A 17,274-nucleotide genomic window follows, 5' to 3' on the forward strand; every position below is an offset into this window, starting at 1 on the left:
TTTCACCGAAGTGGTAAACGTCCAAGACCTGCATCACTTGGAGCTTTCCTGCCACATTCAGCTGACACGCCGTGATATAACTGGAATACTGTTAAAAGTGGCGTTAAACCCAACTCACCCACTCACCCACTCACTCACTCACGCTTAAGACCAGATATAGCAAATGTAGTAAACTGACTGGCAAAAGAAATTGAATTTGATCGAGAATTACAAACGTTATCAAAACGTTACTTGTCTGAAAACAGTCACCGAAACACTGCAAACATGAGGTCTAAACCACAGGTTTGATACCCGTTTCAAATAATCGAATTACCATTTCTTGTTTGTTTCATTTTAGCCACCATCAAACAGTGGAGCATACTTTCTTTTGCCCGGCAGGTTATACATGTATGTTTCTGTGAGTAGTGGTTTGCTTTGTGTTTGCAGTGCAACAGATAGCCAGTTTGAGACTCGGATATCGTTGACTGTGAAGATCTTGGACGTTGTAGACGAGACTCCCATCTTGACTGTCCTAACCCCCCTGTCCCTCCCTGAGGCGCTACCCGGGGGAGTTAGATTAGGGAAAATGTTCGAGGTGGTGGACAGAGATGCCAATGACAGCCTTACGTTCAGCATACAAGGTATGTGCAAGGACAGTGTGTCTCATGCTTAAGAGAAGCGTCATCGACAGCCTCACATTTAGCCAAGTGGCCTGTTTAGTGTACAAATCAGGCACACGTTATATATAGTCTTCATTGTGGTGAATGTTATACATGTGTTATGTTTGTTTTGGAAACAATAATAATTTGCAGTTTTAAATGTATGTTTCTAAGTTGGTCTGCACAAACCAGTTTTCGTTGGTTTTACCAAGTTAGTGATTGAGACGTGAGAATGTAGTTACAGGTCTTCGTACCACTGACATACTGTTAATGACAGCGTTAAACCAACGGCACTCACCACTAACAGTGGGGCGGTCGGGTAGCGTAGTGGTTAAAGCGTTCGCTCGTCACGCCGAAGACCCGGGTTCGATTCCCGACATGGGTACAATGTGTGTCCCCCGCCGTGATATTGCTGGAATATTGCTAAAAGCAGCGTAAAACCATACACACTCACTCACTCACTCACTCACTACAGTAAGCACCTTCGAGGGTGGTTTGTCCGAAATAATATACAAACCTGGGTGTATATTATGCACAGGTGATGGCGGCACTGACTACTTCTCCATCGACCCCTTCCTCGGCGTTCTGACACTCCTCAAGCCCATAGACCGTGATGGCGCGAATGGGATGCTGTCAGTTACAGTCAACATCACAGTCACCGACACTGCCAACAACACCGACACCAAGCCCCTCGTCATCAACATCACAGACATCAACGATAACACCCCGGAATGCCACATGGATGTACAAGAAATTTCTCTCATGGAGAATACACTAGAAAGTAATCCTTGGTCCATTTTTTAACTTAATATTTGACTTCACTATAAGTTTCATAGATACCGACAACTGTGTTTACGTACTTGTCTCTGTACACTGATGCAGTTGAATGAGGTTGTACTAGCGTTGTTTACCCGTGACCATCCGGGGTAGAATAGGTCTTCAGCTACCCGTGCTTGCCGTAAAAGGCGACTATGCTTGTCGTAAAAGGCGACTAAATGGATCGGGTGGTTAGGCTCGCTGACTTGGTTGATGCATGTCATCGATCCCAATTGCGTGGAATGACTCGGAATCACTTGCAATGTTTTTGTGTGGCCTTTTGACCAAGAGTACAAATGGTAGACAGTTGCAAGATTGTTTGCGCTCTGGCAAGCATAATATATCACATAACATCTAAATAATCCATTTACAGGCAGCAGTTGTTTAAAGCATGGAACAAGACCCTTTATGTATCATGTGATGTTACTTAGTTGATTTATTTTTCTGTCTGAATAGATACATTTGCCAATAACTTGGAAAGTGAAGTTTTGCGCTTTATCGAAACAGATTTTCAGGGAGTGTGTTAAATAAAAGAGGCCTTTCTTTTCCTACCATTGGCGTATTAATCATGAGTACAAGCATAATTCTGTTTGGCATATGTTGGAATCACCCAGAGGTTGATATGTATAAAAAGGTCTTACAAATTGTATTTGTTTCCACATTCTGCTAACCAAATAAAGATGTGCTAAATATGAAAGCTAACCATTTTAGATGTAACGCTGGTCCAGTTTACGTGTGTAGACAACGATAATGATGGGAACGACACCACAACACTTGCACTCGCAAATGAAGAAGCCTCACCCTTCAAAGTAGCGGGACTGGCCTTGATAACATCCAGCAGGGCCGTTGACCTGGAGAGTCTGGCTAGTAGTAACTTCATTGTGCAACTCACCTTCAGCGACAAACCAAATGGAGGGCGCTCGAACGCATTTGCGTTCGCTGTGGGAGTAAATGTAAGATTTATAGAATTTCAGCATTTTGTCAGAGGGTGTATATGAAGCATTTTGCCAGTGGGTGTTTGTAAATGCGTGGGACTTAGGGACCGACAACTTGATCTTCAGTGGGGACAGGGAGGGGCCTTACAGGTAGGTAGCAAACTTAAATGGCTTCGGTTGCCACTTTAGCTGAAGCAAATCTGGGATCGAACCCATGATCAAAGGGCACTGGCACGGGTGAGGGACGCAAACCACTGTAAAGAGTTGTGTCCTTTTCTCGTGCTCGGATCCGTTGATTGTGGGTTCGACTCCGAGATTCACCCTGATAAGAATACTTGGTTTGCCAGCTCCAACCCAAGGTCGGGGTCTCCACAAGTGGTAACAATCTAATGCGACTGCGAACTAAATTGGGAAATCAGTAAATAACCACACATAGCCCTGCATTTCTCCTTCCTCTGATGTGTCCACACACATCCTGGCTTCAGCTGCGGGTCCGCCTCAGTGGTCAAGTGGTAGAGCGTCCGCCCGGAGAGCGGAGGGTCCGAGGTTGGATCCCCGGCCGTGTCATAAAAGTCGTCAAAAGATGGTACTTGTTGTTACCCTGTCTGGCACTCGACATTCAGGGGCTAAAACAAGAACTGGTCGGCTCGGAGTAGGTATACTGTGTCTGAGTGGGGTATTCATATAAGTGCAATACTCTTGGGCGCGACGTTAAACCCAATTTCACCTCACCTCACCTTCAGCTGCGGACTGCTCTCTCTTGAAAACCGATACATATTCGAAGATGATAGATAGGCACTTTCCGGAAATGTTCAGTTTGTGATGCCAGCCCTCGGGGCTTCTATTGGTCCCTCGATTCACGACTCTGTGACCATGGACCTTACAACAGAATGGTTGTTTGGTTTGTTGTTTAACGCCGCACTCAGCAATATTCCAGCTATATGACGGCGGTCTGTAAATAATCCAGTCTGGACCAGACAATCCACTGATTAATATCATGATCCACGCAATTGGGATCAATGACATGCATCAAACAAGTCAGTAAACCTGACCACCCGATCCCGTTAGTCGCCTTTTACGACAAGCATAGTCACCTTTTACGGCAAGCATGAGTTGCTAAAGACCTATTATACCCCGGAATCATCACGGGTCCTTACAACTGAATAATCAGGAGGACTATCTGCAATGCAGTTCATCCAGACATCCTCTACTCCTTGAGATGGGGCCACAAGCAATGCAGCTGCAGGTTAGACGAGTCTGTTAAAATCTTTATTGTCCTTGTGTTCACTCGTGAGACCTAGCTTCTACACACGTCACTACATGTGCTTGGAAAAAAAACATCCTTGCACGCAGTTTCAATGGCTTTGTGTGTAGCTTTCTCAAAGTGTAACTGGACAATTTTCTGGTGACAGGTTGAAACTCTGCTGATATGCTCCGTTCTTGACCAGTTGAAAAGCACGTATGTCTCCTGTCCTGTCTTGCTGTTGACCAGTGGGTAGGTACAGCCTTGCACCTCACCATGAAGGGTATACAGCTGGTCAAGACCGGATGGAAAAGCATACAATGTTCCGTAAAGTACATCACAGTCAATCAACAGTTCCAAATTCGCGGAGGTAGTAAAGACAAGTTTCCTCTTGACGTACCCCATCGTCTCCAATGAGGAAGCCATCGCTACATTCAGAGAGTCTCGACTCACCTTGTATTCAGCTGCAGCTCGGGCCTAGGAATCCTCGGACTGGCCTTGTGTATGGCCCGGTACAGTGTGGCTTTCTTAGATTTGAACTTCGGAATTTTTCGGCAGAATGTTGTCCGACAGGTTGTCTGTATTGCGTTTCATCTCGACATGCTGGACGCCGTATATTCGGGTGATGGAGTTAATTTCTTCTCTTGCTCTCTGCATTAGCTTCTCTTTAAACTGGTCAATACGAAGCAGGAACACTGACGACTAGGGACTGTGTGGGTGGGGTCCTATTTGGCTGACTAGGTCGTCATGGGTCACCTCACGTTGATCTTAAAACTGTTTATTTTGACTTGTATAATGCTTAAAACTATGTGTACTTTGCCTTTTATAGTCTAGTAGGGAGAAGTTGGGAGAAGAGAAATGCCAACGAAGCCATAAGTTAATTCGGTATCGCTATCTTTTATTAATCTCGTCTAATCCCTTCAATTTTCGTTAGTTTTGGCTTTATTAATCTCAGGCAAGGAGAGGAGAAATGCTGACGAGGCCATAAGTTAATTAGGTACCAATAGTTTCATTGTTAATCTCTTCCAATCCCATCACATTTTCGACTGTTGGTTCCTCGGCACCGATGCGTGAAACTTGTCTTTCCGATAGTTCGGTACTGAACATTACTATGCTATAATTCGATAGTTCGGTCCTACTATATAAAATATGTTCGACACTTCGGCCATGAACCAATGTTTTTATTTATGTTCACATCAAAATGTTGCTTTAGGTTATTGGCATGAACGAGTATGCCCCGACGTGGAACATCTCATCGCCATCACTTACGGTCAGCGAGAATGAGGAAGTTGGAACTGTTTTGGCTTATTTGACAGCCACCGACATGGATGCCGGACCCGACGGCGACCTCATCTACAACATCACCAACATTACTGACGGTTTGTTTCCCAACTATAGAAGAGCGGTGATCAACAGAATGTCCATGTTGCAACGGGTAGCCTAGTGGTTAAAGCGTTCGCTCATCACACCAAAGGCCCTGGTTGGATTCCCTAAATGGGTAAAATGTGTGAAGCCCATTTCTGGTGTCCCCCGCCGTGATATTGCTGGAATATTGCTAAAAGCGGCGTAAACCAATACCCATTCACTCCCACGGATGTTAGGGGATTCGTTGCGTCACTGTGGGCCTTCCATTATATGTAACATGTGATATTGTCATAAATGCGTTAGGACATCAAGGAGGCCCGACTACAGCTACCTATATGTATTGCCGCTCCGCTCCGCTATTGTCAATTTAAGCCATATGTCCACACCTCGCCTGGTCAGCCAAGGGTCATAAGGACAAGAAGTAATTGGTCTATCGGCCCTTATTCCGAACTGTCTCCATAAGCAGTCATGTACCGGACCTCAAACACAATAATGATCACGATACAAGGCGTATACTCACATATTTTTACTAACGCTTCAGTCCATCGCTCAAAATACAGCTTCTGAACAAGACAGGGTAGGCTCGTTACAGAGTGGGAAAACGGCCTCGGTCACCGAAAAGTCCGCACTAGTCAGATAGGGTTTCAGGTGTATTTTTAAGGTGATTGAGTCTTGACATTTCTTTGTCACATGTTATAATAAATCAATTTGATTCGTTAAAATTAAATCTGACCACGACCTCATGTGTGTCGTATTTGGAAAAAAATCCCGGAGCCAACGTGGCCGATTGAGCATCTCTTCATTGATCTTCTGAATCATCCTGTTTGTTTTTTCATGTTAAAAGTGTTCTCTCTCTGCTAATCAATTTGAATGGCACCGGCAGCATGGGAACAATCACGCCAATAACACCTGTGGCTCGATTCCCTTCGTTTTTCATTTCCCTGGCTTTCATGTCTTTTTGGCGCCAATGCTTTTATTCAATCACTGAAGATATCGCTGCGGTAAACATCATTTAAAGGGTTTAATTTGTTACATTTTTTTCAAATGTTTTGGGGATGCGTTTTTACGTTATAACAACATGCAAACTACTGTTTAATAGGCTGAAAAACCTATCCCACTCACTGTTCACGGGAGAACTCTCCCGAATGATGGATAATGTAGGAGCCCCAAATAGTTGACCATTCCTCAGATCAGATTTCATGATATAGTAGTGATGTGAATACTTCACGGGTGTGTATACACTGCATCCCTCCATCACCCGTGAATACATACCTCCGACACGCGGATTAATCGTGACGTGCATCTAGATTTCATTTAGTAATGAAATGAGACCGTGTGTTACTCAAGGAAATCGAATGGCCTGAACCCCGTGCATACTTTTTGTGCGAACCCTACCGTTGCCCAACGATGACGCAATGTGTAGAGTAAATAGCAGCATGGCTGTTGCATATGTTGCATGAAAATATCTCCATTTGTACGATGTCATTGGTCTGAGCATACGCTGCTTACCTTGTCGATGAAACGAAGCTGTGGCTGTTTTGTGTATTAAATATACAACGTTAAGGCCACTTTACCCAGGGTTTACCCACCTTTGACGGCCAGGACGCTCAATAGTCGCCTAAACCAAGAAAATCACGTTTCCATTTAACTGTTCCAACAGTTGTTCAGCAGAAACTGCTCGAGTTGTTCAGCAGAAACTGCCCTCTATTTATAGGCAGGCTGAGGAGGTACTACAGGAAGCTCAAAGGAGGCAGAAAAGAGGCAGAAGCATTGCCATGGTGTCTCAAGGGTTGCCGTGGTCGCCGAATGGAGGCACGGCGGTCGCCACAGTCATCATTCAATGCACGCTGTTGGTCGCCCAAAGGAGGCACAAGGGAGGCAGAAGCACCGCCCAGATTTACGGAACAGTATTTCAGCAGAACGCATAGGTTACCTAGCGACCATTGGGCAACAACTGTGCCTTCATTCTGCAACATGCTTGTGCCTCCCTTCTGCCTCCTTTGAGCCACCTTTGAGCCACCAGCCTCCTCGGCGACCTTTGTGCGACTGTTTTTAACATGTTCAAAAATTGACGGCGACCAAAGCGTCCATGGCAATGTCTGAACCTTCTGTGCACCAACTTGGAACGAACTAGGCAACCATTCTGCCTACTTTGAGCCTCCAACGACGACCTGGCAAATTCTATGGTCGCACACGGGAGGCACAAAGGTCACCATCCTGTGTAAAGGCCCCATTACTGTATGTGTTCGCGGGGGATTGATAAAGGTTAATGACGAATTGTCCCCCCCCCCCCCCCCTCCCCTTTTTCCTTTCAATCGACTCGGTTGTCTCCTAAACAACACCATGCCAAAATAACTACACTTAGTTAAATCAATAAAGGCAAATTACACATTGCCCCCATGTGGTGAATCGAACCCAGGCCTTCGGCGTGACGAGCGAACGCTTTAACCACCAGGCTACCCCACCGCCCCTGATGTTGTTTAGAGTATGTTTGAAATAGATTACAAACGAAAACAACCATGCTATTAATATGAGAGTTTAAATGGATATAAAAAACACAAAGATAACACTTCTCTTTCGAATTTAGTTCTTATATCTTTAGCGATATGACAAAGTATATGAAAAAAATGTTTTTTTTTATTACGTAACAGCAACGTGACGTCATTTCAATGCATTGTCGAAAATCATTAAAGATGTTCATTTTTCATAAAGTCACAGGGAGTCTTATGTGATGGTCCAGCAAGAGAGCGATTGATCTCAACGTTTCAATTAGTAATCGTCAAATAATGTTGAATAAAGATAACTATCTTTGGAAAATAATCTGTGATTCCTCGACGCTCGTAGGTTATAATCTAAATGGTTAGAGGGCAATGGTGGCCCATTCGTCTGTGGAGCCTCAATTCGCTGTGCTGAGTTGCGTCACCTTGGCACGCCAGAAACCTATAATTGTGGGTCGAATACACCCGATTATGTTTCAAGGTTTTTCCGTGCTCGTTGGTTTCACGAAAGTGGCAGACGCCTGAGACCTGCATCACTTCGGGCTTTCCTCCATATTAAGCTGACACGCCGAGATATAACTGGAATACTTTTGAAAGGACCATTAAACTCACTTATTGTAAATGTTTTAAAGGGTTGGTTTGATTGCGGTAGATAACGTGTTGTCTTATATATGTTTATTTCCTATGTATATAAGACAGGGGCATGCCTGCTGATGATGCGTTCACAATACATCCGACCACCGGAGCGCTGCAGCCCGCCACGCTTCTTGATAGTGATTCGGCAACTGGGGGGTCGCTATATTACTCTCTGGAACTGATGGCAACTGACCAGGGACAGGAGGCAATGAACGACACCACCAACATCACAATATTCATCACAAACATAAACGACAATCCCCCGAGGTTTGTTGATTTTGTGCGACGGATAACGGTCCCCGAAAACACTAATATTGATGACGTCATCACAAACATCACCGGATATGACGCTGATGTGGACAACTTCACGATTACGTTGGTGGAAGGCGATGTTGACTATTTCTATGTTAATGGGAGCGTGTTGAGACTGAAGGAGGTCGTGGACCATGAAAGTCAAGAATGTTACATGCTTTCCATACGGTAAGTGACATGCTTGATTTATAACACGGAAACAATAACATAACATTTACATGCAGCGCAGCTTATAACCATGCGCTGTCAGAAATTGGAAAGTGCGTATTTTCGTATTTGTCTTAACATAAAAATGTCAAACCATCATAAGAAAACTGCACTGCCCGATTTCAACTTTCCGAGCTCGTATCATAGATATCTGTGAATCACTATCAAATAGCTATGATACCATGTGTTCACGAAATGGCGTATCCTGCCTCACAACCGTCACAAACACATGCAAAGGCAAATCAACTGTTCTCGTGTAAAACACAAGGGAACTTATGATACAAGTTTAAACGCCGCTGGTGTCACGTTTGTTTTGTACATATTCTATGAGAGTACCAACTCACCGCAGTAAAATGAACTAGGCTACGACAATTAACGCACATGTAACATTGTAGTTTGATTCAAATCCCACTTTGATTTTTCACTTGCTCAAAATTTAGTGTAAGTTTCAACACAGCATTTATAAATACTACAACAACAGATATATGCTGTCTCATTTTCGCACTGAGTACGATATCTGGACCCAACGATATCTGGACCCAACGATATCTGGACCCAGCGATATCTGGACCCAAACTGAATATGGCCTTCATACTATGGCCCAAGGCGCACATGCACAAACGACTTAGCACTACTGATATCGTATGTCCTTCGAGAAACTAGTCATGCAATAATCGAGGCAAAAGGATCCCTATTAGTAGAGAAAGTCCATTGAATACTGGGCGGACAGACGATAGAACACATTATTAAACACATTATTAAAATAACATAAACGCACTCTTTCTCACTGAAAAATAGTTTAGAATGATCTGTTTGATTAATGAAAACTACAGGGTATCTTAATGACATCTGATACTGACACTCCCGATAGTAATGTTCAACCCTTTGGACAGACATCGTGACCCACCAACCATGTTTAACCCTGTGACCCACCAATCCATGTTTAACCATGTGACCCACCAATCCATCTTTAACCATGTGACCCACAAACCATGTTTAACCCTGTGACCCACCAACCATGTTTAACCATGTGACCCACCAATCCATCTTTAACCATGTGACCCACCAACCATGTTTAACCATGTGACCCACCAATCCATCTTTAACCATGTGACCCACCAACCATGTTTAACCATGTGACCCACCAATCCATGTTTAACCATGTGACCCACCAATCCATCTTTAACCATGTGACCCACCAATCCATCTTTAACCCTGTGACCCACCAACCATGTTTAACCCTGTGACCCACCAACCATGTTTAACCATGTGACCCACCAACCATGTTTAACCCTGTGACCCACCAACCATGTTTAACCATGTGACCCACCAATCCATGTTTAACCATGTGACCCACCAATCCATCTTTAACCATGTGACCCACCAATCCATTTTTAACCATGTGACCCACCAATCCATCTTTAACCCTGTGACCCACCAACCATGTTTAACCCTGTGACCCAATGAAAATGAAACAAGCAAAATGGTTATTCGATGGTGATGTATGTGATACGGATAACATAGTTTTGTTTCGGAACTTAAGTTTGCAGTATTTCAGCGACTGTTTTCAGCCAAGTTACGTTTTCATTACTTTGTAAATTTGCGGTCGTATCCAATTTTCTGCCGGGCAGTTTATATGAATATATTGTGTTTAGGCATTGTGTTCCGTATGGAAGCCTTTTAGGGCCATTTGTTTTTTTATTTTTTTTCGATACTATCTTGAAATTTCAAGATACTAAGTTGTAATTCCAAGAAACTAAGTTGAAATTTCAAGATACAGAAGTTGAAATTTCAAGATATTAAGTTGAAATTTCAAGATACTTAGTTGAAATTTCAAGATACTAAGTTAAAATTTCAACTTAGTATCGAATTTTTTTAAAAAAAACAAATGGCCCTAAAAGGCTTCCGTAGTTCCGTTCATCACATAAAAAATAAAAATATATAGGTTACATGTATGTCAAGTGTAATTTACTTACTGCTGAATCTCTTTATAATCCAGCATGAGTGATGGCGTGTTCAGCGTCAAGGAGACGTTCGTCCTTAACGTCACTGATGTCATAGATGAACCGCCCAATATAGTGACACTGACCCCTGTTCTGGTCATTGAAGAACTTCCGATTGGAACTGTGATCGGCGGAGTGGTCCGAGTTACCGATCAAGATAGAGGCGATGTGCTGAAGTATTCGCTGTCAGGTAAATGGTCCTAATTTTTATCTCAGAGAACCCGATGAGTTCCGAATTAGAATTCGTCTTCAGCAACCCATGCTTGTCGTAACAGGCGACTATGCTTGTCGTAGGAGACGACTAACGGGATCGGGTGGTCAGGCTCCCTGACTTGGCTGACGCATGTCATAGTGTCCCAATTGCGTAGATTTATGCTCATGATGTCAATCACTGGATTATCTGGTCCAGACTCGATTATTTACACATAACTGGAGTATTATAGAGAACAAATGAATTGGTTTTGTCCCGTGTGAATATGCGTCTCAAGTTTGAATTCACATTATTTTGTTCGTCGATGTCAGTTTTTTACCAAGCAGTTATTCAATTCGATCATCGGTCGCGTCAAGCCAAAAGACATATATGGATGGCACTTGTTAGTTCCCTGCCTGGCGCTCGGCATGAACGGGATAAAACAAGGTTATTATAAAACTGTGTCACAGTTGGGTATCCATGTTAAACTGTTGTATTGTATCTCTGTGAACTAGAAGTATAACACCGGCAATAGAACTGGTAGCACACACACACACACACACACACACACACACACACACACACACACACACACACACACATACCCACGTCCATGCACGTCGCTCAATGAGTAAAACAATCGTGAACGCGAGGTTTAACCCCATGTTATCTCGCCTCTGTAACTACAGATAATTCGATATATTTTCAGTGGTCCTATAATGCCTCACTGTATATCTAAAATTACAGTGGTCTTGTGGTAAAGCGTCCGCCGGGAGAGCGGAAGGACCGAGGTTCGATCCCCGGCCGCCTCATACCACAAGACGTTAAAAGTTGGTACTTGTTGTTACCCTGCCTGGCGCTCGGCATTAAGGGGCGAAAAGAAAGATTGGTTTGCTCGGAGTCAGTATACTGTGTCTGAGTTTGGTATTAGTTTTAACTTTGGCATGGTATCTCAGTGGGCTAGCACTGTAAAATCGGCATCAGTCCGGACTAGTACAAGCAGCCTCTCTCTCTCTCTCTCTCTCTCTCTCTCTCTCTCTCTCTCTCTCTCTCTCTCTCACACACACACACACACACACACACACACACACACACGAGCATGCACATCGCTATTAAGTGCAATAATCCTTTACGCGACGTCAAACCCCATTTTACCTCAACTCACCTTATGATGAATTATTAATGAACGCGGATTAATGAACAGGGACACACAGCTCCTACCTGAGCGTGGACAACACCACGGGAGAGTTCCAGGTCCGTGACAGACTGGACCTGGAGTCCTTGCCGTACCCCTACCTTGACCAGCTGACCCTGACCGTGGTGGACCAATCTGGACTCAACGCTTCGAAACAACTCAATTTGACCATCGTGGACGTGGACGACAACTTCCCGACATTTTCCTCCACGCTGTATAAAACTAGCGTCACAGAGAACGCGGCTAACGGTAATATTTTTTCTATAGCTGTTCTTCCGGAATGTACGGGAGAAAGTAACTAAAGTATGCCTTTGGCTGAAATATGTTATTATGTACAAGATTACATCAATTTTTTAAATCAATTCTTGTGGGCGTCACACACAACCTGTATCCAATTGACATAGAATGTAGCAATGGCTTTACTTTGTTATAATGTTTTTTATATTACATTATTATTTTGGATTTTAGGGTCGAAAATCACTTTGGCAGGTGTGAATATTATTCGCCTGTGATCATGTAAGTCCATTTGGTCTTCAAGACGTTTGTCTGGGAATTCGAATGTTATACATAATGTAATTATTATTATTCTTTTTTGATTTTGCCATAGAGACTAACTTCTACAGGTGTAAATATTATTCGCCTATATCCTCTGAGGTCCTTTGATCGACACCGCGTCAGGATCCGTCGGTCGTGAATGCCAGTCGCAGATCCTCCCTGAACCTATTCCTTTGTATGTCTGTGTACCCGGTCATTAAGGTTTTACAAAGTGGTACAGTTCACCCACCCACTTGCATTATTTGGGGCCTTCCTTATTTTCCAGTGACCTCAGAACAAATGTACAAACACCATCAGGGTCACAGGATCTCAACCCAAATGAGCATATATGTGATGTGCTAGACATACGTTTACGTCAAAGTCACCGATACTCAAAAGAAGTTAAGGAACACCCAATTATTTTATATTGCACTGTGAATATGTCATGCCATATGTCTTTAGTGTCATATATATAATTTAAGTCTTAAAAACAGTTACGTTACGAGTGCTAAAGCCCAATTTATCCATTGACTGTTCCAGTGACACTACTCCAACTGAACTGCACCGACTCGGACGCTGGCGTGAACGGTGAGTTCAACGTCTCGATCGTGTCCGGAGATGCAAGCAATGTGTTCAGTGTCCGCGGTCTGGAGCTGACGGTGTCGGGCACTGTGGACTACGAGAGTCTTCAGGACCAGGACTTCAAGTATATCCTCACCCTGAAGGCTACTGCTGCTTCTGGTGGCATCAACCCAAAGACTGCAGCCACTCTGGTCATCGTAGAGGTCAGTGTTGTCAGAACAACAGTAGAGTGGACAATCTGTCATTAAGTTGCATGGAGAAGAAGTTGTAGACGCAATAAGACGGGATTGACGGAACACAATGCCTAAACACAATATATTCAATGGGTTTTAACTTCGTTTTTAAACAAAATGAAAATCTGAAATCCAGTTAAACTATCAACCCTTTCTTCATTTTGTGATTGTAACTATAATGGGACAAATATTCTCAGTGTTTATTTCGATGTTAAATATGTTGCAAGAGATTCCTAGTCGTCATGGCAGCTTTAGCTTAGAAGCGCAATAATATTGTGCAGAGGTCGGCACGTTCAGCGATCTACATGAAATATGACGTGTACTTGGTCATAGTGGAGCTGCATGTCGGTATTAATGCTTACAAAACGAGGTAGTATTTGCCTGCAAATGGATTTCATTATATGCTAAAATTATAACTTGTGCAAAATTTGCCCACAATTCACCACAAGTTACAATGATCAAATGTCTGTCTACTAACACTTGACTGCTACATTCCATCACATATCATCTACCCGGTTGTTTTCAAGCATTGCACCAAAAAACTAGTATCTTTTTTTGTTCTAATCACAAAAAGAAGTCTGATATTTTTTTACAGCTGTCTAAATTTTATCGTTTAGAATGAACATATTTCTATTCAGCAAGTGATATTTTGGCTCAGGTGCGTCTCAGTTAACAATTAGGCCCTGCTTTTACGAATCGTCATATGATATGGGAGTTATCGGCGACGCGATGAGCATTATACAGTAGTTTGTGCACAAGAAAGAAGAAGTTTCATGATGTGGGGAATCATCTGCTGTGGACGTAGAACCAATCTTGTTCCTATCCAGGGCAACTTAACAGGTGTGTGTTATCGTGTCCTCGTGCCCTGCAAGTACCAGGAGACATTTTTCAGTATGACAATGCTCGTCCCTACACATCACGATCCTGTACTGACTTCCAGACACATCGAAACATAAACATACTGCCGTGGCCGTCAAGGTCACCGGATCTCAACCCCAATGATTATATGTGTGATGACCTAGACACATGTTTACGTCAACGTCAGCCAGGCTCGTAGAATCTGGAGCAATTATGCCAAGCACTTCAGGAAGAATGGTCTGTCGTTCCACAAGGTGTCAGTCGCATGCTTCATGGTTCCAAATACACTGGATAATTTGTATACTGACCTTAAGGGTATTATGTATCGCGACCATGATATATGTTGAAATGTGTACATTTAGAACAGAGACCCGTGAAGATCCGGGATAGAAAAACTCTTCAGCAGCCCATACGTACCGTGAAAGGCAACTATGCTTGTCGTAAGAGGCGTCTAACGGGATCGGATGGTCAGGCTCCCTGACTTGGTTGATGCATGTCATCGTATCCCAATTGCATGGATCGATGCTCATTATGTCAATCACTGGATTGTCTAGTCCAGACTCGATTCTTTACAGACCGCCGTAATATAGCTGGAATATTGCTGAGTACGGCGTTAAACAACAAAGAAAGAAACAAACAAACCAACATTAAGAACAGATGCATATTACAGCATATACCAATTCAAGAAGCCACAATAATGTATTTACATCTGTAGGTGCTTCCTGTAAATGAATACGCTCCTAAATGGGAAGCCACAGTCCCCACAACATCCTTTAATAGACGTAAGAGAGAGGTAAACAATGACAATGCGACGACAACCCCTGGGCCGGCGACATCTACGACAGAAATGAAGGCCACTACCCCGGGATCTTCAAATATCACGACACAAGTTGCGACCACAACTACCGGACTTGGGAACGCCAGTAACGCCCTTGAGACATCTACAAATACAACAGAGGCATCCTCGAATGGCATTCAGACAGGCTCAAACTCACAAAATGCAACGTTTTCGCAACTCAGTGTATTTGAAAATGCAACATTAGGAACTTTGGTCATGTCGTTCCGAGCAACTGATGAGGATGGAGGAAAAGACGGCGTTGTGAGATACAGCGTTCGATATACTGCGTCAGGTACGTAATTGATGATGTGTCTTCTCTGAGAGGCATTTAGAAGTTGGAGGACTAAGTAACGATAAGACATGTGGATGAACAACTTCTTTTTTACATTTATGTGACTTTCAAGGGTTTCAAGGATTCATTGCCATCAAATTGCCATATGAGTAAGGAGTTTCTTGACACAAGAGGCATATTTATCACAAGTACAGACATAATGAATTGTAACATTTATTTTAAAAATGTGTATTGCTGAAAGTATTATTGCTGCGTAAAAATTAAAGCAGAAAAAGATATGTGAAAACTGTAGACTTTACAATGAAGTAAATAAACATCTTGTGCACTTTGGCACATTTCCTGAATATTTGGTGAATGAACGTGTGTGTGTTTACATCTTGCCAAGGAAAAACTTGTAGAACAATAACGTTTTCTTGAACACAATCTCAGCTCCGCCGCCTCATGGCGCGATTGTATGGGAGGCTCATACAGTAAATATGTATACGGTGAGATAACCTTGTGGATATAGCCTTCGCCTGTCACGCCGAAATACCGGGTTTGATTCTAAGCATGGATACAATATGTGAAGCCCATATATGGTGTCCCAGGCTGAGATATGCTTGAATAGTTTTACAGGGGGGTAAAACCCAAATCATGTCATTTTGGCATTCATGCCACTTTGGAACGTTACGTTTAGTTGTCATGGTTATTTTTCTTGCAGATAAAGGGACGAGTGACAATTCCCCATTTTCCATTGACGCTATATCCGGCGAACTGCGCGTGTCAGATAACCTTGACCGTGACAAAGCAACAGGAGGCGTTGAATACTACAATGTGACTGTCCGGGCCAAGGATGGTGGTGACCCTGCTCAGTCTGTGGAGAGGACTGTGACCATCCTACTTCTGAATGTTAATGATAATCCACCAACACTTGATACACCCACTAGTCTTGTCACCGTCCCCGAAGATAAGGCAGTAGGTGACGTCATTTTCAACTTCACATCCGGGACAGATATTGACGGTGATGATGTGACGTTTTCTGTTACTGGTGGAGATTTTGCCTTTTTCGAAGTAGCTAATGGAAGCCTACGCGTGCTCCAAGATTTCAATTACGAAGAAAAAACAATCTATAATGTTATACTAAGGTACGTAGAACTCAAATCTGTGAAATATTTTGAAAGCCAATTTCTGAAACATTTTAACAAATATCTTTTCCAAGAAACTCAACCATTCATAGTATAAGAATCAGCATGCTATGCAATACAATTCAGGCAGTATTAAACTAATTTTCAGGTAGAGAAGGGGCACGGTGACCAGTAGTCTGAATGAGTGAGTTGGGTTTTACGCCGCTTTTAACAGTATTCCAGTTATATCGCGGCGTGTCAGCTTAATGTGGGAGGAAAGCCCGAAGTGATGCAGGTCTCAGACGTTTACCACTTTGGTGAAACCCACGAGCACGGGTATGGTGCTGACAAACCTAGAAACATAATCGGGGCGAACCGGGATTCGAACCCACAATCATAGGTTTCTGGCGTGCCCAAAGGACGAAACTCTGCACAGCGAATCGCGGCGCCTTAGACGACTGGGCCACCCGTGCCCCCCAGTAGTCTGAAGCTCCGTGTATACTTCCGTCTCTTTGGGTTGCCAGAAATCATTAATCATAGGTTCAAGTCTTTTTTGTCAGCACCACAACCATACTGTTTGATGTCACCAAAGTGGGACCTACATCGTTTTGGGCTTTCACGCCTAGTTGACACGCTGTGATATAACTGAAATAACGTTCAAACCAAACTCACTCACTCACTAACTCTACATATAGTCCCTTCATGCCAAATCCGTATACCTTACCCGAACATTATGTATAAGTCAACAAGGTTAAATATCATTTGAAGAAGACGTATCTAAATGACGATGAACTCA

At 43.2% G+C, this 17,274-nt stretch overlaps 1 protein-coding gene across 1 annotated transcript in view; it reads left to right on the forward strand.

Moving 5' to 3' along the window:
- The window catches only part of LOC139461574 (protocadherin Fat 4-like), a 65,442-nt gene that overhangs the window by 16,334 nt on the left and 31,834 nt on the right, over positions 1–17,274 (forward strand). Inside the window, exons 14-24 of the mRNA XM_071243052.1 lie at positions 427–620; positions 1,177–1,419; positions 2,196–2,407; positions 4,846–5,011; positions 6,712–6,846; positions 8,191–8,611; positions 10,650–10,843; positions 12,048–12,287; positions 13,113–13,357; positions 14,961–15,375; positions 16,076–16,499. Of these exons, the coding sequence (XP_071099153.1) occupies positions 427–620; positions 1,177–1,419; positions 2,196–2,407; positions 4,846–5,011; positions 6,712–6,846; positions 8,191–8,611; positions 10,650–10,843; positions 12,048–12,287; positions 13,113–13,357; positions 14,961–15,375; positions 16,076–16,499 (2,889 nt within the window). The remainder of the gene's footprint in view (positions 1–426; positions 621–1,176; positions 1,420–2,195; positions 2,408–4,845; positions 5,012–6,711; positions 6,847–8,190; positions 8,612–10,649; positions 10,844–12,047; positions 12,288–13,112; positions 13,358–14,960; positions 15,376–16,075; positions 16,500–17,274) is intronic.

Source organism: Haliotis cracherodii, unplaced genomic scaffold (assembly GCF_022045235.1).
Source record: "Haliotis cracherodii isolate W230 unplaced genomic scaffold, xgHalCrac1.p SCAF_15, whole genome shotgun sequence".
Taxonomy (NCBI): domain Eukaryota; kingdom Metazoa; phylum Mollusca; class Gastropoda; order Lepetellida; family Haliotidae; genus Haliotis; species Haliotis cracherodii.